Source organism: Anopheles funestus, chromosome 2RL, assembly GCF_943734845.2.
Source record: "Anopheles funestus chromosome 2RL, idAnoFuneDA-416_04, whole genome shotgun sequence".
NCBI classification, from domain to species: Eukaryota; Metazoa; Arthropoda; class Insecta; order Diptera; family Culicidae; genus Anopheles; species Anopheles funestus.
The window spans coordinates 79,764,255-79,789,610 of NC_064598.1; the positions used below are offsets into that span (position 1 = coordinate 79,764,255).

Here is a 25,356-nt window from a genome sequence, read left to right on the forward strand (position 1 = left end):
TACTCACTATCACGGGACTACGTGCAGATAAGCCCAGGGCAGAAGTGGCATTGGTGCGGCCAATGGTCCAACAGCGGGAAGATATTTTTCTTATCAGCAACTTTTCGGTTATGGCAACGAACGATGGATTTTGTGGTAGTGGAATTGGGGACTACCTTGTTACCGGTTCGCACGGGGCACGTGCATGGTCATTGTTTTACCTTGTACATCGAGGTAAGGGTGCTTGATCCAAAACGTTACTAAACGCTGGGACAGTCTTAGTAAACGGAATGACAACTAATGTTTGCTATTGTTTACATGTTCGATAAGAAGAAATGAAGCAAAAGGGAAAAACAAAGCGAATTCATGCTGCAGTAAGTCAATATGTGGAACAGCCCTAAACCACACCCTGCCTCTACATTTCCACTGCGCAGTAGTACCTAGTAGTAGTAGTAGTTCTGGGAAAAGAGCGATAAGCGCGATCCAAGTAAGTGATGGAATTTATTTTTAGAACGACCTATCTGTCAATACAAGAAATGATTGGTTGCTTAGACTTCGTTGACCTAATCATACAAAATCTTCAGTATTTTGTATCGAAAAATACAAAATATAAATTTGTACTATTCTAGTCACTTTCCCTTTTCGCTGGCCACGAACACCTCAAATTTGCCACAATCGTAGACATTTGAGAAAAAAAAAAGTTCAGTCGATCACAACAACAACAACGGAACATCGATTTTGTCCGCAAATGTGGCGATCGTTCGACCTTCGCCTGCTATAAGACCTTGCCCGAAGCTAGTGCGACGTGCGCTACACCACGCTGCCCACAGTTCGTTCATCCGCGATCACACACAGGCACCAGCACCCAGCACCAAAACGCAGAAGAAAGAGACAACAGAAAAGAGATACAAACAATGGAACCGAACCATCCTGTGCCTGGTGGTGACACTACTTCCGCTAGACGACAACACACCAAACACCGAACGACATCGTGCGGCGCTCGCGACGCAACCGGTTCCAGAAGATGGCGATGCCACCCCGCCCGTTGATCTACATAATGGCGGGCGCTCCGTGCGATAACTGGTCGGAACCGGTTACATCGTCGCTGCTACTCACACACAGCAACAAACACAAGGTAAGGGGCACACGCTGTACGGCTACACACAGTAATCAATGCCTCGCTGTTTCGCTACTTGCCCACCAATGCGTCCCCACGCATCTGTTCGCGTACAAACTATTTACGAAAACAAAACTCCCCCTGTACTGCAGACCGTCGGCGGCGGGTAAAAACCAAACAAGAGACCCTGAAGAAAATCGAATTAATCCGTTGTGGGACGAGCACGGTGGAGATGGTGAAGGGTGGAGCGGAAGCAGCAGCAGTACCAGCAAACAGTTTGAGTGGGGTCGGCATCGAATTGATAGCACGGAACAAAAATAAACGACTCGCTGTGTTCTCCAAAACCCTGCGTACGGTAGCAGCCGGTTACGCGAACCGGTTTGAACCGATTCGATGTTTTTAAATCGTCTTCGTTTGCGGTTAGCCCACTTCCTCTGTGGCGTGGTTTTGATATTTATTTTCATCTTTCTCCTCACTGTTGTGGTCCAGTACAACATTACGTATTGGTTTGCGTTTGGCACACGGCATATATATTTTTTTTTGTCTGTTTGCGGGTAAATCTGTTCAAAGGGAAAAAAGGGGCGAAGCGATTAGTATTTGCGTAGCAGATGTATATGTTTTGCGATGTAATGGACAGGATTTGCAAATCGTAAGTTATGTGCTGAAATAATACGTTCCCTGTGTGAGGAATTTATAATTCCTTCCTTCCAGCATGTTTAGCAAATGGAGACGCCCGGTACTTAAAAACAACTAACAATGCAATCTAATAATAATAATGATCACATTAATTACTGTTATTCCAACATGTTTGTCCTTTCCAAGCGCTCTTACTTTTTTTTACATTAAATTACCAAATCAATTACACTATTGTTGACAAAAGCAACGTCGATGACGATTGACAGGAGGATGACAGCCGTGCGCGTGAAACGAGCCCGAGTTACCAAACCCGAGTGCGCCTGCCGGTATGCACTCAGGAAGATGAGTGCTATGTCGATGACCGACGGGCGAAGGCGATGACCGAGGCGATGAGCGGGCGCGAACGACAAATCGTCTTTTGTAGCGAAAAAACATCCGACAGAGGAAGACGTTAAATTTTTTAATTTTTTTTTTTCTGCTTCTGCTTTAAAACAATTTGTAAAAGTAATAAAAGGAACAATATTAAAAAGCGCGAACTCCTATTCGGATTATTTGTTGCCCTGTTGCGTTTGCAACATTTTAAAAAATTTAACACAATTTACCCAGTTCGGTAGCCTTCTTGTGTCCTTACGAGTGGAAGCTATTTGCCACACATACGATAGAAGTACGGACAATTTCATTCTTGAGGAAAGTCGGAAGAAATTACAATCGCGTTTTCTGTGCGTAGTGTGCGTTGCTGGTTACCGCGATTCGAGTGATTATAAGATTCCTGAGGAAATTCGGAACATTTACTAATCGCGGAACGCTCGTGAAAACGGACAAAAATGGAGACTTCAACGATGGAGAACCAACAGCCTTGCACGATCTGTAATGCTGTTACGACCGATAAAATGGTCGCGTGCGACGCTTGCAACGACTGGTTCCACCTCGGGTGCGTAAACGAGGATGAAACCGTGTTTAATCGCGAGTGGCTGTGCAGGGTTTGTAAACCAAACCCAAACGAGGAAAGTATAGCAGCGTCCCCGGCGGTTGGAAGCCAGCCAGCCACGATGAAGGAGATCAGCCGGCTGTTCGAAGAGATCAAGGCGTGCATGGAAAAGTGTAACGCCCCGCAGAGCAGCAGTTCGATCGACGAAACGTGCGACGCGTGCAACCAATCCAGCAGGGGTGTGATGGTGAAATGTGATGAGTGTGCACGGAAGATCCATCTAACGTGCATCGAAAACGACGAAACCACGCATGGAAGAGGATGGAAGTGCTCCAAGTGCGCGTCTCAACCGGTGCCCATTCAGTCTAGTACGATCGTCACTATAATGGAGAGACTGTCGGCCATGGAACGAAAGATGGAGACGAACCGCAGTAGAGTTGAACCACGGGCGGCGTATGGATTTCCGCACCCTTGTTCTACCGTGTACGACCACACTCACTTCACCAGCGAAGGAGAGCTGACGCGGAGCCAGGCTTCCGCAAGAAAGGTAGTAAGTGGTAAGCTGCCTATATTTTCAGGTGATCCCGATGAATGGGATATGTTTTTCGCATCATTTGAGGAATCAACCCGGCTTTGCGGCTATAGTGATGGGGAAAATATGCAACGCTTGCGAGAAGCGTTGAAAGGCCACGCGTTGAAGGCCGTGAAGCGCCGTCTCTACTACGGAGACAACCTGCCTGAGGTTCTCGAGACGCTGAAAACAATGTACGGTCGACCAGAGCTCGTTATCGGCACGCTTCTCGATAAAATCCGCCATGCACCGTTACCTAAAATGGAGAAGCTAGAAACTCTAGTTGAATATGGGCTCGAAGTAGAGGAAATCTGTGCAACAGTCAGGAAAAGTGGCGTGGAAAACACGTATGATGGTCCTCTGCTCGAGGAATTAGTAGCTCGCCTCCCAGCGGTACTTCGTCTGAACTGGGGTATGCACTGCGAAACCCTTCCGAGCATCACTCTGGCACAGTTTGCGCAATGGATGACGAAGGTGAGAAACGGAGCGTTAAGAGTAAGTCCTAGATCCACTTTGCGCGAGGAAAAGCGGGTCCTGAAACACGTCAACGTTCACTCGCAAAATCCAACAACGACTCAGCCTCGACAGAAGGTTGTGGTGACGAGTCCAGCTCAAGCTGAATCGAGCCAAGGTGGTTCGAGAAAATGTGCGTGCGATGAAGAGTGCAACCGTCTGACTGAATGTGATGCATTCCTGCGCATGAGTGCAGAGAATCGCTGGAAGTACGTCACAGAGCATCACGTGTGTAAGTGCTGCCTACGACGACATCAAAGCCAGTGCCGACTACAGCAATCCTGCGGAAAGGTAGGATGCTCGAAAAAACACCACACACTTCTCCACAGCTACCACAACGAAGAACGGAGTTCCAAGTACGAGACGAATAATTCTCATTCTGCAGACACGCATCGTGAGGTGTTACTCCGATACGTTCCTGTTACGCTACGAGCCCCTGGCCAAGAAGTGAACGTGATCGCGCTGTTAGATGAAGGATCGTCGGTGAGCCTGATGGAACACGCCCTAGCCAAGAAGCTCGGCATAAGCGGTAAGCCGAAACCTCTTTGCCTTAGCTGGACCGGAGGCCAGCACCGCGACGAGCCGGAGTCGATTGAGGTCAGCATCAACATTTCGGGCATTCGAGAACAAGATCGTCAGTTTGAGGTCCCAGCAATTCGCACTGTCCGTAGTTTAGGGTTGCCTACTCAGAGCCTTGATATGGACCAGTTTGGGGGAAAATATCAGCATCTGTCCCAGTTGCCAATACCATCGTTCGAAACTGCTGCACCACGGATTTTATTAGGTATGGATAACTACCATCTAACCCGTCCTCTTAAAACCGTAGAAGGCTACATCGATGAACCTGTCGCCACGAAAACGCGCCTCGGGTGGGTGGTATCCGGACGATGCGACGGACAGAGACACATTCCAAGGAGACCCGAAGTCATATCATCGCACCGAGCGCGGCTTTGTGATTGCCGTGATATCGAGGTAAGAATCGATAATGCTTTAAAGGGCAGCTTTTCTTTAGAAGAACCTCGGGGTGTATTCCACGAGGTCATCCGGTCCAAAGAAGATGAACGAGCCTTGGAACTGCTAAGGAAGAAAACAAAGCTAACGGAGGGTAGATACACTACGGGGCTATTATGGCACTATGACGACACAGCTCTTCCAAAAAACCGATCCCTAGCATTGAAAAGAATGGAATGCCTCGAGCGGAAGATGAATAGGGACAAAAAACTCAGAGACGTCATGAATACAAAGATGAAGGAATATGTAGCAAAGGGCTACATCCGCCTGCTAACCCCTGCAGAGAAGCTTTCGAACCATCCACGGGCATGGTATCTACCCATATTCCCTGTGTTCAATCCGAACAAGCCAAATAAAGTTCGTATCGTGTGGGACGCGGCTGCCACGTTTCGGGGACATTCGTTAAACTCAGCACTCTCCACGGGGCCAGACCTTCTCGCTCCTCTGTCTAGTGTCCTGCAACGTTTTCGGGAACGAAGAATAGCGATCGCAGCGGATATCTCTGAGATGTATCACCAGGTCTGTATCAACGACGAAGACCTTCAAAGCCAACGCTTTCTTTGGAAATGGAGTAACGAGCAAGCCGAACCGGATGAGTACATTATGCTGCGAATGACATTCGGAGCATCCTGCTCGCCAAGCTGTGCTCAATATGTGAAGAACGTCAACGCGAATCGATTCAGAGAACAATACCCCGAAGCAGCGAAATGCATAACAAATGACCACTACGTCGATGATATGTTGGCCAGTGTGGAAGATGTGGAAGAGGCCATCAAATTGGCGCAAGACGTTACCTTCATTCACTCGCAAGGAGGATTCCCTCTCCATAATTGGATGTCCAACTCGACGCAAGTACTCCAAGCTGTCGACAGCAGTACGCAACACCAAAAAGACCTCACTTTAGAGCCCAGTTCAACACCAAATAAGGTTCTAGGCATGTGGTGGGACTCGCAAAGTGATACCTTTTGCTTCAAAACCCCGGCATCGGTACATACCTTCCTAGATAGTAAGACAGTGCCCACCAAGCGTCAACTACTAAGCTTGCTTATGTCGATATACGACCCGTTAGGACTAATTGCGGGTTTCTTGTTTTTCCTCAAAATAATCTTGCAAGAAGTTTGGAGAGCAGGAATAGATTGGGACCAAACGATTCCACCGGCTCAGTATGAAAAGTGGAGAAGTTGGTCTAAATGTTTACCGGAACTCGAAGGCATTTCAATCCCACGATGCTATCGGCGACAAATCGAACTCGACAATAATAATCTACAGCTTCATATTTTTGTAGATGCAGGGATTGATGGATTCGCCGCAGTCGCCTACTTCCGTTACGAACAAAAGGGAAACATCGAGGTCGCCCTCGTCGGTGGAAAAACAAGAGTGGCGCCTCTTAAGTACGTGTCAGTCCCGAGATTAGAGCTTCAAGCCGCCGTATTGGGCACTCGCTTAGCACATGCCGTAAAGAAAGCCCATCGTCAGGAGGTTAGAAGTACGTGGTTCTGGACCGACTCAAAAGATGTAATCTGCTGGCTGCGATCCGACCATAGAAGATACAGTACCTTCGTGGCACATCGAGTAGGAGAAATCTTAGAAGAGACCGACGTGAATGAGTGGCACTGGATATCAACTCATTTCAACGTAGCCGACGAAGCTACTAAGTGGTCCAAGCTCAACACACACATAACGGCAAGCCAGTGGTTTGCTGGACCAGCGTTCTTATCTTCCTCAGAAGACAGCTGGAATACCGAGTCAGTTCCGGTATCAACTACTGAAGAGGAACGAAAAATTGTCAACACTCACGTTGCCAGCTGTGTAATAATCGATTTCGAACGTTTCTCCCGATGGAAGCGTTTGTTAAGATCGGTTGGTTATGTAGGCCGTTTTCTCCATAACAGTCGACGACCGTTGGCCCGGCAAACTGGACCATTAACAGCTCGAGAACTGCAACTAGCCGAACGAATCATAATCAAAGAAGTGCAGCGCAACACGTACCCTGAGGAATATCGCTTGCTCACAGACCAGACCACCATCACCGCTTCAAAGAAACTGCCTCGCAACAGCCCTCTGGTGAAACGCAGTCCGTATATGGACCCGGATGGATTGTTACGAGTCAGGGGAAGAATCGACGCATGCAGTCAAGTAGGTCACGATACCAAACGACCCATCATCCTACCGAAGGCTGGAAAAGTCACCGATCTTATCGTGGACGATTATCACCGACGGTACAGGCATCAAAATCACCAGACAGTCATCAATGAGGTACGACAAAAATATGACGTTCCTGCTTTAAGAATGGCCTGTCATAGGGTGAGAACCAATTGCCAATTTTGTAGAGTGAGGAAAGCCGCCGTATGCGAACCCATGATGGGAGATCTACCAGTCTCTCGATTATCCCCCTTCTCACGCCCGTTTAGCTACACCGGAATCGACTATTTTGGGCCATTCATCGTAGTAGATGGACGCAAGACACAAAAGCGGTGGGGAGTATTGTTTACCTGCCTCACGGTGCGCGCGATACACATCGAAACAGTTCCCTCATTGTCGACCAGTTCGTGCATCCTAGCGATACGAAACTTCATCGCTCGTCGCGGAACGCCAGTCGAAATCTTGTCAGATAGAGGGACTAATTTTGTCGGTGCAAGTCGTGAACTTCGAGAGGCCCTAAAAGAGGTAAACGTGAATGAGATGATCGAAACGATGGGCTTACCGGACACAAAATGGAGCTTCAATCCGCCAGCGGCACCGCATTTCGGGGGGGCATGGGAGCGACTAGTTCGGACGGTAAAACAAACTCTACGCAATATCGAGTTTACGAGGCAACCGACGGACGCTATATTGAACAGCTGGCTGATCGAAGTCGAGCACATCGTGAACGCTCGTCCGTTGACGGATGTGCCAGTTGATAGTGAGGAAGATGCCCCAATAACACCTAATCACTTTCTTTTAGGGTCGTCGGCTGGAGTAAAACCCTTCGTTACACTTGACGACTCACCAGATACGATACGCAACAATTGGAAAACGTCGCAAATCTACGCCAACATGTTTTGGCGAAAATGGGTAGCAGCCTACCTTCCTACCCTTACCCGAAGGACGAGGTGGTACCAGCCACGTGAACCACTGAAAGAAGGAGACGTAGTCCTGATCATCGACGAAAATCTGCCACGAGGTTGTTGGCCCAAAGGTCGGATAATCCGCGCGATACAATCCAAAGACGGAGCAGTTCGGCGAGTACATGTGCGTTTGGCAACCGGAAAAACATGCGAACGACCGGCTGTTAAAGTAGCAGCTATCGACATCGACCAACGAGGAAGTGTTTCAACAAGCTGAAACACTGGGGGCCAGTGTTGACAAAAGCAACGTCGATGACGATTGACAGGAGGATGACAGCCGTGCGCGTGAAACGAGCCCGAGTTACCAAACCCGAGTGCGCCTGCCGGTATGCACTCAGGAAGATGAGTGCTATGTCGATGACCGACGGGCGAAGGCGATGACCGAGGCGATGAGCGGGCGCGAACGACAAATCGTCTTTTGTAGCGAAAAAACATCCGACAGAGGAAGACGTTAAATTTTTTAATTTTTTTTTTTCTGCTTCTGCTTTAAAACAATTTGTAAAAGTAATAAAAGGAACAATATTAAAAAGCGCGAACTCCTATTCGGATTATTTGTTGCCCTGTTGCGTTTGCAACAACTATAAATAAAAATAGGATTTTTTTTATTTAACATTAATTTAATTCTAAAAATTGTAATTAAGGGCGTAGTACAATTTTCTAATTAAAAAAAAGGCTTTTACTTTAGCTCAAAAATGCTTTGGAATGTCTACTTTGCCACTAATTTTACCAATAGTAAGAGTCAACGCTGCGAGCGATTATTAAAAAGAGCCGGCCTCTACACGGCAAATCCCATCCGGTCCAAACCCCGGTCCAAGTGGAAAGCCAGTGATGGCAGGCGGAGAAACTCTTTAGGTTTTAGTATCACAAAAGAAAGAAGAAAAGGACATCTCAAAACTAGTCCTGTAATCTTTATCATTTTTTTTACACGTTCCATTTTTGTTATAATAAATTCCGTTAATTATCTTTCTTTCAGGCCACTTGACAATGTAAGGCACCTAATGAGACAGGGAAAGTATCAAGTGATAGGATGTACATGTTTATTTATACAAAATACATAACTCACCGCATTATGGATCTCCGACAGGGCAGGGGGCACCTATAAATACCTCCCAGACGCGTAACCTCTTTTCGGACCGCTAGAGCACAACCGATATGTACGACTAATATTTCTGTTAGAGATCGTTTGGAAGCCACAAAATTGGCCTAACAGGAATCTATTTGTAGCACGGGCTTGATTTTCGTACTGCTGCTTATCATACTCTATTTTTAACAACCGCTTCCTTCACACCGTTCACACGTAGCGCCACATTTAGTTGCTAGTATTAATCCTTCGGTTAACTATAGTAAAAATCTTCCTCGTTTCACCCGGCCACTTCTTCCGTGCCAGGTTCGAACTCGAGCTTCATTTCGCTCGAACCGATGCCTTCTACGTCTGCTTCGTGTTCCTGTGTGTTGAGGCGATTTAATGTCATCGAAATATCAGTTGTTTGGCAAAGAAGCCCGCTGGAATCCGCATTTTCATCTTTTATGACAGACTCAATCACCATTGGATGGGTAATGATGGTCGACGGCGGTACTGTCTCTTCATAGTGTGTCACTGCGGAGGACGTAACGATTATTTGCTGCTGTTGCTGCTGCTGATGCGGTGATACATGTGGTTGCTGATGATGCGATTGTGTGGGAATTGTTTGGGTCAGCTGCCGCATCGGTAGGCCAGCATCTTCGAACGCTTTCTTCTTGAGAGTGTGGCGAATTTGCGAGCTAAAAGAAAACAGTAAACACACTATAGTGCATTTGTTTATCATCCCATCCATTCCGGTAGGATCAGATGAAGAAAAAGGGTAAGAAGGCCAAAGAACGAGCCGTGCGAACAGAACACTTACACCGTACGTCCCTTGATGCGTTGACTGATTTTGCTCAAATCTTCACTGAAACGTGTGACTGCGGATCGAAGCATTTCTATTTCTTCATCTGTCCATTTGCTCCTTATGAACGTATGGGTGTAAAGTTATACATTTATAAAATGTTCTAGGTATTCGTTATGGGAAAAAAAAATCCTTACCCGGTTGGAGAATCTGAAGATGGGTGAAGTTGCATCGTTAGCTCCCCTAAGCTATTGAATGCGGCACCGGCAGCAGTAAAAATCTCTCCAACCTAACAGATGATATAGATTATATGTTTAGCATGTTGGATGGATCTTACTTCAGCCATGAAGCACTCGAAACATACCTTTGTCGCAGAATTCATAGTAATGCACACTTTTTAGTGTTTTATAAGTAGAAAATTCCCAATCGGTGCTACTGCTAGTTTGTAAACAATACCAGCTGTCAAACTGGGTACCAACAAAAGAAGAAAAGCAAAGTTGACGCACGAGTGACATATGTCATATCGCCTTTTTTAAATTTAGCGGTTGGGAAGCATTGATCGTCCGGCATCTAGATTTTGGATAAAAATATCTGAAAACAACAATGTAGGTCAATCATTTAAGAAAGTTCAAAGTGTTTGATGTTTTTAAAAATGGATTAGAGTCAGTGGATTAAGCTTCACGTAGGCACCAAACGGAATTGTAGTTGAGGGCCCAAAAACAAAGATGGTGGCAAATCTGATAAACTTTAATCTGTGAAGCGAATTTTGCATAGGTCCACTATGGCCGTTCGCGGGAGGCTACATTTCGTATAAAACTGACCGGTGGGTGGACTGATTTCAAAAGTGATGATCGAGGCGTTTGTTCATGGTGAAGCTCGACAAGCTCAAGCCGCTTTACAAACAACTTTCATCATCCATCTTCATACATTTATTCATGGTTAACCAAATGGGAGCTGTTTAATTTTAAATCTCTTTGAGATATTTCTGCATTATGATAATCGCGGAATCTTCTTCGCGGGTGTATAATCGCCACTTTCAAGCAATCCTTCCATTGGATCGACATAAATTAATCTTGGTTCTTGGCGCCAACCGTCAAGATTTGCGTTGTACAGAAGCATATTTTCTTTGCACGGCAGCTGGAACATAGTAGAAGTGAAATCGTTAGAAACAATGCATTATTAATTTCTAAAAATGATTTCCTTTAACCTTCATAATTATGTTAAAGTAGGTAACACGCTCAAAACTGTCTTTCCATCTCAATCCAAGCAGAGAGACTGGGTTCATGTGAAACAGCTAGTGAAGACATTTTCTAGCGAGGTGGCGTAGTAAACACGCGAGCAGTATTGGAGAGTGCAATCTCCTGCTTCGCTCCCCGCCTTACATAGGGACACCCCAAATGATCTTCACTTATCTCTGATCGCGTCTGATTCTTGAACCAGTCTCCGGTAAGGTCCGTATACGAGAGGAATTTGTCGACAGGAGCGGAGCAATACCGTTGCCTACTCGTTGACCCCAACGATGTACGGTTAAACCATGATTTTGACTTTTTCAACAGTCTGTTTGTTCTGCTTGGTATTGTGGGTAGGCACGTGTATGCTTGGCGCACGAGACTGGAGTATAGTCGAATGATCAGGTTATCGTTGGGGGTGTCTTGTGGTTTGCTCTATGTGGGAAACTAAATCAAGAAAGTTAATAGGAAAACATTTGCTTCAATAACGATAGTATAGAAGCCTAAGAGAAAATTGTTAAATAGTTAATGCAGGTTTATTTTATAATATTTTGCATGTGTACTGCCAAACTTAAAAACCTACCTTGAAGTTTAACATTCGGACAAAATATTCACACACATTGGTGTAAAGTGTTTCTCCTTCACCGATGATTAAGCAGTCGTAATCGGGATTCACCAGCTCAAATGTGTTCATGTGGCTGCCCTTGATCATTGGCAAATTGGGGTTGGAAACTGCAATCTTCGACTTCAATCCAAGCGTTGCCGCAATCCGTAAACACTTCTCCCGCTCTGTTTCGTTCGGATCCAACAAGAGTCGGCGTGCATCGTCAATCCGTTCCTGGGGCAACTCGAGGAAAAACATATGCCTGTCTGCTATAGAAACACCAAGCTTCTTCTTATTGTCCGATTGTGTATACTCGCGGTATGTTCTTATTACGTTCTCGTTCGTGTCGTCCGCCTCTTCTATAGCTTGATCCAGTGATAAAATTTGCAAACTTTCTTGCTCGACCGGCATCTTTACAGGTGGAAAGGTACGTACGAAATGATAATAAAATTCGATGTAGCCCGGACGAACCAATCAATACTTACCGATTGCAGTGTTTTAATCATCTCCTGGCAAGCAATCTGCTTTGCGCCCTTCTTGGTAGCATGTACTCCACGCCGTACAATGTCTCGGATGCGACACTCGTACTCGAAAACCGGTGCATGCGAGGGACCATAGTTGCGCACCAGCACCATCTCTGGCAGCGGGAAGTTACGCTGGACGCATATATCGCGCACCTGACATACGCGATCCGCACCCAGCTCTAGAGCCGCCAGCGATCCTCGCTCTTCGGCCGACTCAACCATCTCATCTTCTTCATCGGCCGGAAGATCTAACGCCTTGCGTATTAGTTGCCATGCCGCTTCGTGCTTTGCCTCCTGCTTTGATCTACCAACCCCATTCGCTTCCTCACCAAGTGCGCACACCTGGTACGTGAACAGTTTCACATTCGGACCGTGTGGGGAAATTTCTTCGTTTATAAACTGGTACATGGGCAAGGTACTTTTAGCCTTTGCACACATCTCTTGCAACATGGTAACCGGCATTTTACCCTTCAATACTTTCGCTTTCGACATGATTTCAGTTCCGTCTTCGTAGTGCTTTGATTTCAATACCGAACAACAACAGCAGTAGCAACAAAACTGGCTGGTTTACACTCTGTACATGTCCAATCAAAGTATGCTTATGGTACAATGTTGCTACTAGATTTCATCACCAAGAAATCCAGTTTTTGTTTTGATATCGTTTGTGCTGCATTGGCCGCTAAACATTTACATGGTCTCGTCGATTACTTTAGTTCTGCTGGAATGTACCGCTTCTAAGAGCTTTTCTCAAAAATTTTATTGTCATAGGTACACCAAGGATAAATAACAGACCTGAAATAAACATTTAACACAATGATATAAAGGAATATTCAATACTAAAATTGCTTTGAATTTTAATTTGCTGGATAATACATATGAATAAATAAATACGTTTGAAAATATACTAAATTTGCTCACATTAGCCATGTTTCAATAGTTTTCTTTTTGACACAATATTATGTTAATTTGCATATTTTATGTTAATTTGTGCATATAAACAGTATTAAAATATCATCCCTATATGGTTAATAATCGCAAAAAGAAGCAGCTGTTATTACAACTGTTTAACGTATAAGCGTTTTCTATGGTCTAGATTGGCTTTATTCATACATGTTTTTTTCGTCCTTTAATTCTTCAGACACGTTGCAATGGCGTTATTGTTAAACCTATCCGCCGAACGCACGACGGAATAATGTGTAATCAAGAACTCCAAAGCAGAAATGCATTTTCCGGTCACACACGTGACTAACCTGGATTTTTTCAGTGTTGCTTATTAACACTGCTTGCGGTGTTAGGATGCATTCTGCTCATGTGCAGCCTGAGACAATCTAATCTCATCGACTTCTGGCAAATGGTACATTCCGTCAAACGATGGTTACGCTTGTGGAGCCTGAGTTGTGTTTTATAGCAAAACGATTTGTCGCACTGATCGCATTGGAATGGTCGATCCTCGGGCAATGCGCTATCATTCGGATGCTTCATGGCTATATGAATCTTCAGGTAGTCACTACGGAACGTTTCCTTACACTCGGGACAATCTTCTGTCTGCTGCGCTCGTCTATCGTTTGATAATCGGGGCGCGCCGCTTTCAGGATCACATTGTAGACGCGACACATTGTCGGACGGACTGGTATCGTTGGGATGGTTGAAGTCCATATGTCGCTTCAAACAATCTGCTCGTACCGTTTTTGTACAAACCGGACACTCCGTCAGCCTGTGTTTGCGCTTGTGCAGCGTTAGCGCCGCTTTATATCCAAATGACTTTTCACACTGGTCACATTTGAACGCAGGATTTTCTGGCAGAGTACTATGGTCGGGATGTTTCATGTCGATGTGAATCTTCATGTATCCGGTCCTTAGCGTTTCCTTGCACACCGGACATTCTTCCGTTTGGTGGGTGCGTTTGTGGAAGAACAGTAGATACTTGTTGCTTAACACTGTGTCGCATTGATCGCACGAGTATGTACTACCATCCGATGAGTTCACTTCTTTCGGATGGTTCAAATCCATGTGCCTCTTCAAATAATCAGACCTTACTATTTTACCACAAACAGGGCAACCCTGTTTCTTATGCGACAGCTGATGGTTCTTCAGCTGAACATCGTTCGAAAACACTCGATCACATTCGTCGCATGGGAATGATCGATTTCTCGGTAAAATCCCATCATCCGGATGCACTCTAGCGATGTGTCTTTTCACGAAATCGGTACGCATGGTTCTCTTACACACGGGACATACCGTAAATTGATGGTTCCGTTTATGAATTTTCAGTTCCATTTTATCACAAAATGATTTCTCGCACCGATCGCATTTGTATTGCTTATTTTCACCCAAAGATTTAATAGAATCCATAACATCCAATTGCGCTGTTTCACGAGACCGCAGTCCGCTGTTTGTTGTGAGTTTGCTGTTGGCTGGTTGTTCAGTTGGAACATTGTTGGCTTCTGTACGGCAGGCATCATCTACTACACGAATATCGAACAATATCCCATCGGCATACACGCGTTTGCTTTGGTTTGCGGAACTATCATCAAGTGCATCGCTGTGACGGTCTACGTTGGTTTCATCTGGCTTTTCTAACAATGCTGCCGATTCCGGTCCCTTCATGCTAAATGGAACATTCTCTTTTTTTACCACGTTTCTTGGCGAAGAGGACTCATGCTGGTCTAAGGTATCTTCCGACATATCTTGTTCTGGATCGGAAGCTGCACCTTGGGTTTCGATCTTTATTTGTGGAGCAGAATAATCGTTATGTTCGTTATCACAAGAAGGCGTTATCTCTGTAGCTTCTAGATCTATATCATCTCCCATGGGGTACTCCATTTTAGCGTTCGGTAAACATGTACCATAACCCACTTGTTCATGATGCAAATCGGTTTCTAGTTCTTGTGGTTCCACCTTAACCTGTATATCGGCCGACTTGCTCGCATGCATATCGATGTTTTCGCCATAAGAGCCTTCCATTTTAGTACCCTGTAAACATGTGGCATAAGCAGCCAATGGTTGATCGATTATTGTTCTACTCGCAATGGGAGGATTGTGCTCCCTGTGCTCTTGATTATCTGGATTGTCGCAAACTTCCAGCTTCACAGGATACAGCATCGTGTTTTCGTTTTCCATTTTCACGTTTCTTTGAGCAAACACGAACACGAGCAGGTTTAGGAAACAACCTACAATGAAGGATTTTTGCAATCATTTGTTGAACCGTATGATGGCTTCCCACAAACCATGACAAGGGTATCGAATGGTCAACAAAGCACCGATCTGCCCGACCCGACTGCAATTCGTTCAGCGCTTCATTTTTCCACACATTCTGGTCATGGGTTTATTTCGAAAGACTTTTAGTCTTGCAACTTCATTCTTCTCATAATTCCATACATTGATATTTCCAGTCATACATTTTCCACTTTTGTTCAAAACATTTCTTTCTCACACTAGGTACGGTTTGTTTACCGCATTAAACAAGTTTGACATTGGTTTGTTGTGATTTCGAATGTGCTGAATGCATTTTCGTCGTTCAGTGTCATGTTCGAACTTTTCTCCACCTCTCAAACTTCGGTCATCTTCGGCACGCTTATGAATTTCGCATCTCTTTCGGCAATGTTGTCGGTCTCGCTCTTTGCGCTGCTGACGATTTACAGTACGTAAGATCTGGATCTTCTGTGCCGTATCTTTTTTTGCTCGCGTGCAGCATTATCAAAAAGTGTGCAACTAATTGTTGATTCCTGTGTGTAGAAAGTTACTTTATTCAACCTCATCATGGCAGAGGACATCTCCTGGAAGACGAGCAATTTTCGGCAGAGCGTCGTTAACAAAATGTACGACATGAATATAAGGGAGCGGTGAGTACGATTTGTAGACGGAACCCTTTCGCTTAGGTCATCCTTCTTTGCAGTAATGAAGCCATCCAGCAGACGGGCATGACTTCGTCTAAAAATGGGATCGAAATGGAAAATCATGTGTTTCACAAAGCTCGCAATAAGGATGAGTATCTTGGCTTTGTGGCCCGACTGATTCTCCACGTACGAGAAATGAGTAAGTGTAGTCTGCAGCTCGGTCCGGATGCGGCCCGGTGTTTAGTACATGTTCCCATTTCCTTCCCTACTTTCTATGCCTCCATCAGACACCAAACACAAGAATCAGCAAAATGCAGCTGCTGCAGCGGCACAGCAGGCGCAGCAGGATGGTGGTGGCAATACGAATCAGCAGGGCGGTGGGGGTGGTGGTGGTGGAAGTGGAATGCCAGATCCGATAAATGCTTTACAGAACCTCGCATCGCAAGGAACCCGTCCACAGATGATGGGGCAAATGGGCGTTGGACCGGGTGGCCCTATGGGAGGACAAATGGGAGGTGCCGGCAACGCATCAAATCTGCTGCACTCCTTGCGTCCTCAAATGCAGATGGGTGGAATGGGTGGACCGATGCAAGCCAATCGTGTAGGCATGGGTCCGGGACCGGGCAATCAAATGGGAGGTATGATGGGACCGAACCAAATGCAGGGACCAGGTGCAGGGATGGTAGGTGGCATGCCGGGCCAGATGGGTGTGGGCATTGGACCGGGCGGCATGAGCGGAGGCAAAATCGTGGGCATGGGGGGACAGCAGCAACAGATGGCGCAGCTGAACGCAATGCAGGTAAACCAAATGCAGCAGGCCCAGCAGCAACAGCAGCAACAGGGTGGTATGCCGCAGTCTCAGCAGCAGCAGCAGGGCGGACTTGTACAAGGGCAAGGTGGTCCAGTGCAGCAGATGGGCGTCGGGCCTGGTGGACCGAATCAAATGAATCCGATGGTGATGGGACAGATTCAGGCGCAACTGCAAAACCAAAGCGCGATGGCTGGCCAGCAGATGGGCACGGTCGGTGGCACGATGAATGCAGCAAACCAGATGGGTCCGATGGTTGGAGCGAACGCTGGCATGAATCCGCAGGCAATGGGAATGGCCCCGAATCAGGTCCTTCGACAGCAACAGCAGCAACAGGGAATGCAGCAAGTCCAAATGGGTCTTGGCCCCGGTCAGATGGGACAGCTGAATGCCGGCGTGCAGGGTGGCGTTGGACACGGCGGCCCTGGCACTAACATGGGACAAGTACAACAGCAAGTAGTCGTGCAACAGCAGCAGCAGCAACAACAGCAGCATCAACAGCTACAACAACATTTGCAGCAGCATCCGCAACAACACCAGCAGATTCAGCAGCATCAACAACAAATGCAACAACAACAACAACAGCAACACCAACCCCAACTGCAACAACAGGCCCAAATGCAGCAGCATCAGCAACACCAACAAATGCAGCAGCATCAGCAACATCAACAGCAGCAGCAGCAGCAACAACAACAGCAGCAGCAGCAGCAACAGCTTGCTCAACAACATGCGCAGCATCCACAGCAACATCCTCAGCAGCAACAGCAGCAGCAGCTCCAGCAGCTTCAGCAACACGGACAGCATCCGCAGATGCAGCAGCAGCAACAGCATCAGCAGCAACAACAGCATCAACAACAGCAGGTTCTACTTAATGCAATGGGTCAGGGACCTGTTGGATCGATTGGTGGTGGACCGATCGGTGTACCGGGAGGACCGGGTGTTCCAATGCAACAAGCGATGCAACAACAGCAGCAACAACAACAACAACAACAACATCAACAGCAACAGGCCAGTGCAATGGGACAAACTGGTCCATCGCAAATGAACGCCGGTGTAGCAATCGGGCCCGGTGGCGGAGGTGTAATGGGCCCCGTTCCAAATCAGATGCTCGGTGCAGGTGCCGGAGGTGCAGCGGGACAGCAGGGTAACTTTGTGGGCATGGGTGCGAATACGATGGTACGCAAACCACCGGATATGATGCCGGGTGGCAATGTGTATCCCGGTGGTGGCGGTGCCGTACGTAGCGTGACGCCAAATAACTTTTTGCGCCAATCGCCTTCCCCGTCGGTCCCGTCCCCTGTAGGGCCCGGAGCGCACGGTCCACCATCGCACCCGGGACAGATGATACCCTCGCCGGCACTGATTCCATCGCCGAATCCGCATATGAGCGGAGTTGCGCAGCGTTCCAACATCGGCCAGTCGCCCGGTGGCTCGTTGAATACTCCCGGACAACCAGGCGGTGCCGTACCGAGTCCGCTCAACCCGCAAGACGAACAGCTGTATCGGGAGAAGTACCGCGCACTCACAAAGTATATCGAACCACTGAAACGAATGATCGCCAAGATGGAAAATGATGATATTGACAAGATTGCTAAAATGAAGCGACTGCTAGAGATCTTGAGCAATCCCAGTGTTCGCATTCCGCTAGAAACGCTGCACAAATGTGAGGCGGCACTAACAAGCCAACTCGGTTCTATCCGCGAAACGCCGACCAATAATCCGCTAGTGGAAGCCGTTTCGAGTAGCTTGCAGGGTGCCTCCGGAAATCATACTTTGCAGCGCACTTTTCGTCCTTGCTTAGAGGCACTGTTTGGGCCCGACATCAAGAATTTGCCACCGCCAGCCAAACAGCCAAGATTGACGCAGGATGAATCCACTATCGCTAATGGAGGAACAGCGGGTGGTGTCACTAGTGGAGGAGCGACCAACACTACAAGCACAACGACTGCGGTCACCTCAACCGCTAGCGGTGGTGCCGCTACTACCGGTGGTGCCGTCTCCACTAACACAACCGCCAGCACTGCACCCCAGGAGATTCCCCATATCCTGCAGGGTGAAATCGCACGACTCGACCAAAAGTTCAAGGTATCGCTGGATCAGTGTGCTATCAGTGGCACTCGTACGATCAAGTTAATTTGTTGGCTGGACGATAAAAATTTACCCTGTGTGCCGCCGGTCGCAGTCACCATCCCGGAGGACTATCCGGTTACCGCTCCGAGCTGTTCGCTGATCGAGCAGGAGTACAATGCGACACCGTTCTTGATTCTGGTACAAAAATCGCTTATGGCGCGTATCTGCAAGTTGCCGGGTTTGTTCACGCTATCGCATCTGCTAGACACTTGGGAAATGTCGGTCCGACAAGCCTGCTCACCAAACCCAACAATTGTTGCGCCTACCGGTACCAGCGTACTGTTGGGCATGTAATCAAACTACGAACCAGCCACAACTTTTGTCGGTCTCATTCAATTCAACATTCAATAAAACGCAACTGAATATATTAATGAACAATGATTTATTAAGGTGAAAATTAAAGTTTTGAGAGAATTAATACAGCTTTGTGTATGTTACAGCAGTTCGGAAAACGTGCAGAAGAAATAACTAAGCTCTAGTAACATACTATTACAATAAATTATGTTACCTAATTAGTTTCCTAGCACTAATGTTAATTTAAACTCAGCAAAATGCCGATCATATGGCTGAGCATATACGTGTCTCTGGTTTTAAACGAAGTCTTCTCATTACCACCAGTTTTCATCCTTTTTGATTCGATTTAATCAATTACGCTTTACGATGTTTCTATACAATTTTAATAAAAAAAAGTATGAGTTAGTTTGAAATATCATTACCTACTTCGTAATGTGGTACAGTACATAAACAATTGTGACGTGTTTTATTTAAGGCCATTTTCTTACCTGGGTTGATTTAAAAGTTCTACAATTTTATTCACATGCGATAATATATGCGCACGATCTCCTTGCGATAGAATATATGCTTCACATTCTTTCTCTTTTACTTCACATTCAATTCTGTACTCTTTATGTTCTTCAACTTTCAAAAGCGTCTTATAAATCTTTTGTGTGGCATGAGCGGCCATGGTTTCGGTCGGTAGTGCCATATGTACATCCTCCTGCACAGCCGTTTCTGCTGTTGGCCTATTACCTGTTTCTGTACGGGAGCCAATACCAACTGGAACGGTAAACGAGGCATGCTTAAAATGATACGTTGTAATTAATAGCGCTAATGCTTACCCTCAGTTGTTTGGGTGGTTGTCACGTGTGTTGTTGTTTGTGTAGTTGTCTGTTTCGCATTTAATCTTTTGCATAGAAACTTGGATTTTGGTTGAACATTTTGACCACGGTTCGGTATCTTGGATGGTGTTGAATCCAGTGTCTGACATGAGCTATCATTCATAGCTACATTGTCGACCTGCATGGTCGATTCTGTGGATGGTTCACAGTTCAAACCATTCCGCTTAAGCTCGTTTCCGCACATCGCACTTGTTTCTCTACCGGTTCCTATTGAAATGGTAAACAAATTATGAAACGAATTATCCGATATGAAAAAATGTGCTCATACTGACCACGACTATTTTTGTTAGCCGCCTTAATATTCACGCGCGATCGTTTAGGTGGAACACGAGCTGGTACTTTACTTTGGCGCTTCCTTCCTTTTTGATTTCCACGGCCACGGGTTTCCGTCTTAGATAACATTGCGTATGGTACGTACGTGGCATCACTTTTCTCACTATCATTGCTGATATAACCATCGATATCATCATTGCTGATATTACCAATCGAAGACAAATCTACCTTATCCATATCCAGATTGTCCAATACCTTTGAGCGGCCACTTTTTGTAGGAGTTGAGGATTCCATTCTTCTTGGAAGTTCTACATTTGGGGCACTTTTCATGTTACTTCCACGTTTCATAGTTACTGAATATTTGGGCATCCATTGCTGTTGTTTTTTTTGCATCGCTCCACTTTTTGCTCCTACACTTTGTGTAGGAGTTGAGGATTGCATTCTTTCCGGACTCTTTCCATTTGCGAAACTTTTCGCGTTACTTGCACGTTTAGTAAATCCTGTATATTTGGGTACCCCTTTCTGTTGTTCTTTGTCCTCCGCTCGCATGTACGCTATATCGTACGGGTCTTTTTTTAGGCACTTGTTTTTTGTTGAGCTTTCGATTAAATTTAATTTCCATTGCATATCAAAGGGTTTGAATTTCGGGTACTCATCTTCATCGCTGCTTTCCTTGCTTTTAATGTCATTAACCGTTGTAGATTGCAACACCGGTTCCGGTGTAGTATCTTTTTGAATCGATGCGCATCGCATCGCACCATTATCGTTGACCAACGTGTGGTTGGAAAAATCCATAGTGTTGTAAAACTTTTCGCGCCCAAGGACAATTTCTTCGGACAACCGTTCAGAGGCTTGTGTAGGAGGTATTATTTCAACCGGTTTTACCAACGGAAGGATTAATCTTTCTAACTCGTTGAAGTCCTTGTTGTCCAAAGCATAAATTTTTAATGCGTAAGAAGCAGCAAAAACGCCGGCTGCCATCATTTTTTCATATTCAACTATGAAATGCGGCTCACCGTGTTCTCTGTTGCATGGAGAAAGTTGGAGAGGTAGTTAGGAGAATATAAATGAAATTAGTTTACTGTTGATAACGCGCACTTGTTTTTACTATTACTTACTCAACGGAATTCATAGCGGTAATGTCCTTGTATTCGACACTTACTTCGGAGGATGTGTTTGTTTCTGTAGAAAATCTAAACTTATTAAACGAAAGTTCCTTAGGATCCGTATTCCAGTCAAAGGAAATAAAATCATCACCCTAAGAAAGAAAGCACATAGTTTTGTTAGTACTATTTTCGTAATATTCGTTGCGTTGTTGTGCTGAACAATACCTGAATCGGTAGAATTTTTTTACCGCCTAATTCTGCAGAACGGGCGGCCAGGGAGAAATATTTTCGTCCCGGAATGTTGTTCAGAAACTTTCGGCAAAACTGCAATTAAGAAAACGTTATATAAGTTCCTAAACAAACCAACCTGGTGGTTTTTGTCACTCACCAATTTGAACAATTTTGGTGGCCAAGATAATATATCAGCAAACTGTGCCTTGGATGCGTGAAAATCTTTCATTACATCCGTTAAAATAATTTTACGTTCGTCTTGGTCGTATTTGTAAACATATTCATAAATAATACCCACAATTGATGACATAATGGTGAAATTATTCATTTCATTGAAATATTTACTTAAATATGGGCTGAGAAAAAAAAGGAAATAGTTATAAGATGGAAATCAATGAGCTAAGATAAAATTGAAAATACCATAGCATGCTTTGCTCGGCTACCGATACTTACAGTTTCGCCCTCAACATTTCATGCAGGTGTTTCGCCTCGACATGGTACAGACTGCGCATGATATTGTGAACTGCGGCAAGCGACTCAGTTACTACCTTTTTACTCACATAATCGCGATTGACAATTTCCAATATTGTATTCAATATTTTGCACAGCACACTGCTATCCCTTTCAGTAACATCGCATTGCGAGATTATATTCTGTAACGGAAGATAATAGAAGGTAAAAAAACAGAACAAAAATTGCTGACCCTGGTCTGCACGCAGCTTCTACGAAAGTAGCACTTCTCACCTCGCAAATGGTCAAAGCTGAATAATAGCATTCTTCGTACAGAGAGCCCTCTTTTAGAAGGTTGATGAAATGTGATAATATTTTCCTTATTTCTTCTATCTGCACCGATACATCCGTAATGGATACCAGTTTTTCAAACTGCTTTTCTACATGGTATGGTGTTATTTTCGGTCTCATTTTCACTTGATTTTACCCAAGATCTTCTCTTTTTTATGTAACCTTCAACCGGCACTGCACAAACACCTAAATTGATCGGCTTCAGACTTCCAACTGACGCCCGAATTGATTCTCCACTAGAGCATCCCTCAGAACCGACTTATAACGTTGTCATGGAAACGAAATGATCGCAGCAACCTTTCCAATAGAATCTTGGTACAGCGTGTTTTTCAATGTAGAAGAAAAGGCCATTGTTTTTTTTTATTGCACGCATATGGCCGCAAATCGAACATGATTGTGTGATTTTACAGTATTTCGTGCATATATACAAGCGAAACTTGATCATTTATGTGTAAGTTCGAATTTATCCAAGCCTAAACCGTTTGGTGTTTCTGCTTTGAAATTTTTAATCCACCAGTAGAATGAATTAGCACACCAATGCATACATAGATAACGAACATTTGCGCAAATTATGCACAACATACGGTCAATAAACTAAAACATACAAATAATGGCACACTCATCGCAATTGTTCAAAAAAATTTAATTTATAAATTAGATACGACTTCCAAACTCCAAAGAAGCAAATATCGTATATGGTCGAAAGGACCGACCATTGTGATTGCATCAAACGTCATCGAGTGCCGAGAATTTTCTTTAAAAAACATTTCGGAATCAACATCAGCTGCGTTAATTTCTGTATTTAGTCAACCGATCTCTTGTTTGTGTGGTATTGCTGTGAGAATATTGCCGACATTGATAAACTGGTGCTTGGTTGTTAAATTTGATAAAATTCTCTATTCTATTCCGGTTCGATAAAAGGTAAATCGGGTTGTTAGGGGTTACTCTTTTTCAATGCTGTTATGATTGCAGCGAATTTCGTCATGCTGCTGTTGAATAAAATCAGCTACGAACTACGTAGTTTACGCAACTTAATACAACAGTGCTTTGCTTTCATACCTCCATTCCATTTTTTTGTTGTACTATTTTCACAGCCATTTTAAAGATGCTGTCCCGATTGGCCTGTGGAAGAACGTTCGTTTCGTCGACCCTGCTGAAATCAACGCTGCAAACGATCCCGAAACGGCAGCAGCAAGTGTTCCGGCAATACGCACGCGATGTGAAAGGAGGTAGTAGTAGCGGCACTGGATGGACATCTCGCGCGGAACGCACAACGCTGCGGGAACGGGCAATGGCTCCACCCGGTCCAAACGCTTACGCGATCGGTAAAGGAGCTGTGGCGGGCGGTGCTGCCCTAGGTCTCGGTGCGTTGTGCTTTTATGGGCTCGGTTTGGGCAGCGGAACGAGTACACTGGAAAATTCGCACCTGTGGCCAGAATTTGTGAAGCAACGGATTCAGGATACGTACCTGTACTTTGGTGGTTCGATCGCCATTTCGGCTGCTAGTGCTCTGGCCGTGTTTCGGTCGCCTCGATTGCTAAGTTTGGTTTCGAGAAATGGATGGATGGTAAGTTCGGATGAACACTTTTCTGCCCCCTTGATATTTTATAATTTAAAATTATTGTTTAATTTTGTATTATTGTAGTCGATTCTCGGTACTTTCGCCCTCATGATTGGGTCCGGCATGGTTGCTCAATCTATTCCGTATAGTCCGGGTCTAGGTGCGAAACAACTAGCATGGGCGACACATTCGGCCATTTTGGGAGCCGTCATCGCACCGATGTGTTTCGTCGGAGGTGCCATCCTTACCCGTGCGGCATGGTACACGGCCGGTATTGTCGGTGGACTTTCTACAGTGGCCGTTTGTGCACCTAGCGACAAATTCCTCTACATGGGAGGCCCGTTGGCTATCGGTCTGGGAGTGGTGTTTGCTTCCTCACTGGCTTCGATGTGGCTTCCACCGACGACCGCCCTCGGAGCCGGCATTGCGTCACTTTCGCTATACGGTGGTTTGTTGCTTTTCAGTGGATTCTTACTATACGACACGCAAAAAATTGTGAAACGAGCCGAAATGTACCCACTGTACGCTCCCCGCCCATTCGACCCTGTAAATTCGTAAGTATAGTACGCAAACTGAATGTAGGACAGGTAGCAAGTGATTAATTCGATACATAATATTCTCCTCTTGCAGAGCAATTTCGATCTACATGGATACGTTGAACATTTTCATCCGAATCGTCACTATTTTGGCCGGTGGTGGAGGAAATCGTCGCAAGTAAAGTAGTATTCAATCTGTTCAATAGTAGCGGATATGTTTATATGTTGTACGATTCTATATTGGCTATAGTCTTTAGTAAGGCATATTTATCGAATCCAGTGGCGAAACATAAAAATTTGCTATTTTCACAGAGATCAATAAACTTGGTTTGAATGAAACATGCTTGGATGGATGCATCCATAACAAAATCGAAGCAATGTGAAAGGATCCAGCTTCTGTAGACATTGTACGAAATGACCCTGCTTTGTAGGATTAAGCTGTAGAGGAGCAAATTGATATGCACACAAGTTACAAGTCTTCAACACGCATGGTTCGAAAGGAATGAAATGTTTGAAGATTGGGCTGCTTTCTATGAAATCTGTTATTCAAGTATAGGACTCAGATAAATTTGTTCTAATTTAAATTATAATCCAAGGGATTGAGTATACTTAATATGCGATGTAAATAAATTGGAAGCGCTTTTTTTTAGCTGATGAGCATTTCGTTCTAATCAATGAAATGACGGATGACTTTCCGGATATCACATGCAAGCCATTTTCGGCATTTGCCAATGATGAATTCAGAACTTTTAGTATGAAAACAGAATGTGATAAGGAATCTTCCGTTTAATGGCACCCCTCGTTTGCAATGC

The 25,356-nt window shown here is 45.2% G+C and overlaps 6 protein-coding genes across 13 annotated transcripts; 2 read left to right on the forward strand and 4 right to left on the reverse strand.

Moving 5' to 3' along the window:
• Window positions 1-1,129: 1,129 nt before the first annotated feature.
• On the reverse strand, window positions 1,130-12,934 carry LOC125764215 (uncharacterized). 6 transcript variants are annotated; one of them, XR_007418440.1, is made up of 4 exons: window positions 12,046-12,922; window positions 11,540-11,971; window positions 10,935-11,459; window positions 10,756-10,864 (listed from the first exon to the last, which is right to left on the reverse strand). XR_007418440.1 is itself a non-coding variant. In XM_049428198.1 (3 exons), exons 1-3 carry the CDS (start codon window positions 12,574-12,576, stop codon window positions 1,150-1,152), a joined length of 1,470 nt encoding a protein of 489 aa, XP_049284155.1. In that variant the 5' UTR covers window positions 12,577-12,934; the 3' UTR covers window positions 1,130-1,149. The 6 variants fall into 6 exon arrangements, 5 of the variants coding, with proteins under 5 accessions (XP_049284155.1, XP_049284158.1, XP_049284156.1 ...); XM_049428198.1 differs by lacking the exons at window positions 10,756-10,864; window positions 10,935-11,459 and adding an exon at window positions 1,130-1,656 and having other exon boundaries at window positions 12,046-12,934; XM_049428201.1 differs by lacking the exons at window positions 10,756-10,864; window positions 10,935-11,459 and adding an exon at window positions 10,234-10,318 and having other exon boundaries at window positions 12,046-12,921.
• Window positions 8,876-10,211, reverse strand: LOC125764216 (chromatin complexes subunit BAP18). 2 transcript variants are annotated; one of them, XM_049428203.1, is made up of 4 exons: window positions 10,092-10,211; window positions 9,925-10,016; window positions 9,746-9,847; window positions 8,876-9,623 (listed from the first exon to the last, which is right to left on the reverse strand). In XM_049428203.1, the coding sequence occupies exons 1-4, from the start codon at window positions 10,107-10,109 to the stop codon at window positions 9,224-9,226; spliced, it is 612 nt and encodes a 203-aa protein (XP_049284160.1). In that variant the 5' UTR covers window positions 10,110-10,211; the 3' UTR covers window positions 8,876-9,223. The 2 variants fall into 2 exon arrangements, with proteins under 2 accessions (XP_049284160.1, XP_049284161.1); XM_049428204.1 differs by lacking the exon at window positions 9,746-9,847.
• Window positions 12,935-13,259: 325 nt separating the features above from the next.
• LOC125764213 (zinc finger protein 425-like) lies at window positions 13,260-15,601 on the reverse strand. The gene is made up of 2 exons (XM_049428195.1): window positions 15,312-15,601; window positions 13,260-15,254 (listed from the first exon to the last, which is right to left on the reverse strand). Exon 2 carries the CDS (start codon window positions 15,202-15,204, stop codon window positions 13,345-13,347), a length of 1,860 nt encoding a protein of 619 aa, XP_049284152.1. The 5' UTR covers window positions 15,205-15,254; window positions 15,312-15,601; the 3' UTR covers window positions 13,260-13,344.
• Window positions 15,602-15,650: 49 nt separating this feature from the next.
• On the forward strand, window positions 15,651-19,236 carry LOC125764211 (mediator of RNA polymerase II transcription subunit 15). The gene is made up of 4 exons (XM_049428193.1): window positions 15,651-15,745; window positions 15,781-15,902; window positions 15,980-16,119; window positions 16,208-19,236. Exons 2-4 carry the CDS (start codon window positions 15,844-15,846, stop codon window positions 19,150-19,152), a joined length of 3,144 nt encoding a protein of 1,047 aa, XP_049284150.1. The 5' UTR covers window positions 15,651-15,745; window positions 15,781-15,843; the 3' UTR covers window positions 19,153-19,236.
• Window positions 19,237-19,254: 18 nt separating this feature from the next.
• Window positions 19,255-22,812, reverse strand: LOC125764212 (uncharacterized). Its single transcript, XM_049428194.1, has 9 exons — window positions 22,391-22,812; window positions 22,100-22,299; window positions 21,804-22,002; window positions 21,641-21,739; window positions 21,428-21,567; window positions 20,309-21,333; window positions 19,977-20,243; window positions 19,641-19,914; window positions 19,255-19,524 (listed from the first exon to the last, which is right to left on the reverse strand). The coding sequence occupies exons 1-9, from the start codon at window positions 22,565-22,567 to the stop codon at window positions 19,503-19,505; spliced, it is 2,403 nt and encodes an 800-aa protein (XP_049284151.1). The 5' UTR covers window positions 22,568-22,812; the 3' UTR covers window positions 19,255-19,502.
• Window positions 22,813-23,173: 361 nt separating this feature from the next.
• Window positions 23,174-25,198, forward strand: LOC125764217 (growth hormone-inducible transmembrane protein-like). Of its 2 annotated transcripts, XM_049428205.1 has the most exons (5): window positions 23,174-23,368; window positions 23,542-24,014; window positions 24,093-24,562; window positions 24,639-24,722; window positions 24,857-25,198. In XM_049428205.1, exons 2-5 carry the CDS (start codon window positions 23,553-23,555, stop codon window positions 24,864-24,866), a joined length of 1,026 nt encoding a protein of 341 aa, XP_049284162.1. In that variant the 5' UTR covers window positions 23,174-23,368; window positions 23,542-23,552; the 3' UTR covers window positions 24,867-25,198. The 2 variants fall into 2 exon arrangements, with proteins under 2 accessions (XP_049284162.1, XP_049284164.1); XM_049428207.1 differs by having other exon boundaries at window positions 23,175-23,368; window positions 24,639-25,198.
• The last annotated feature ends 158 nt before the right edge of the window (window positions 25,199-25,356 follow it).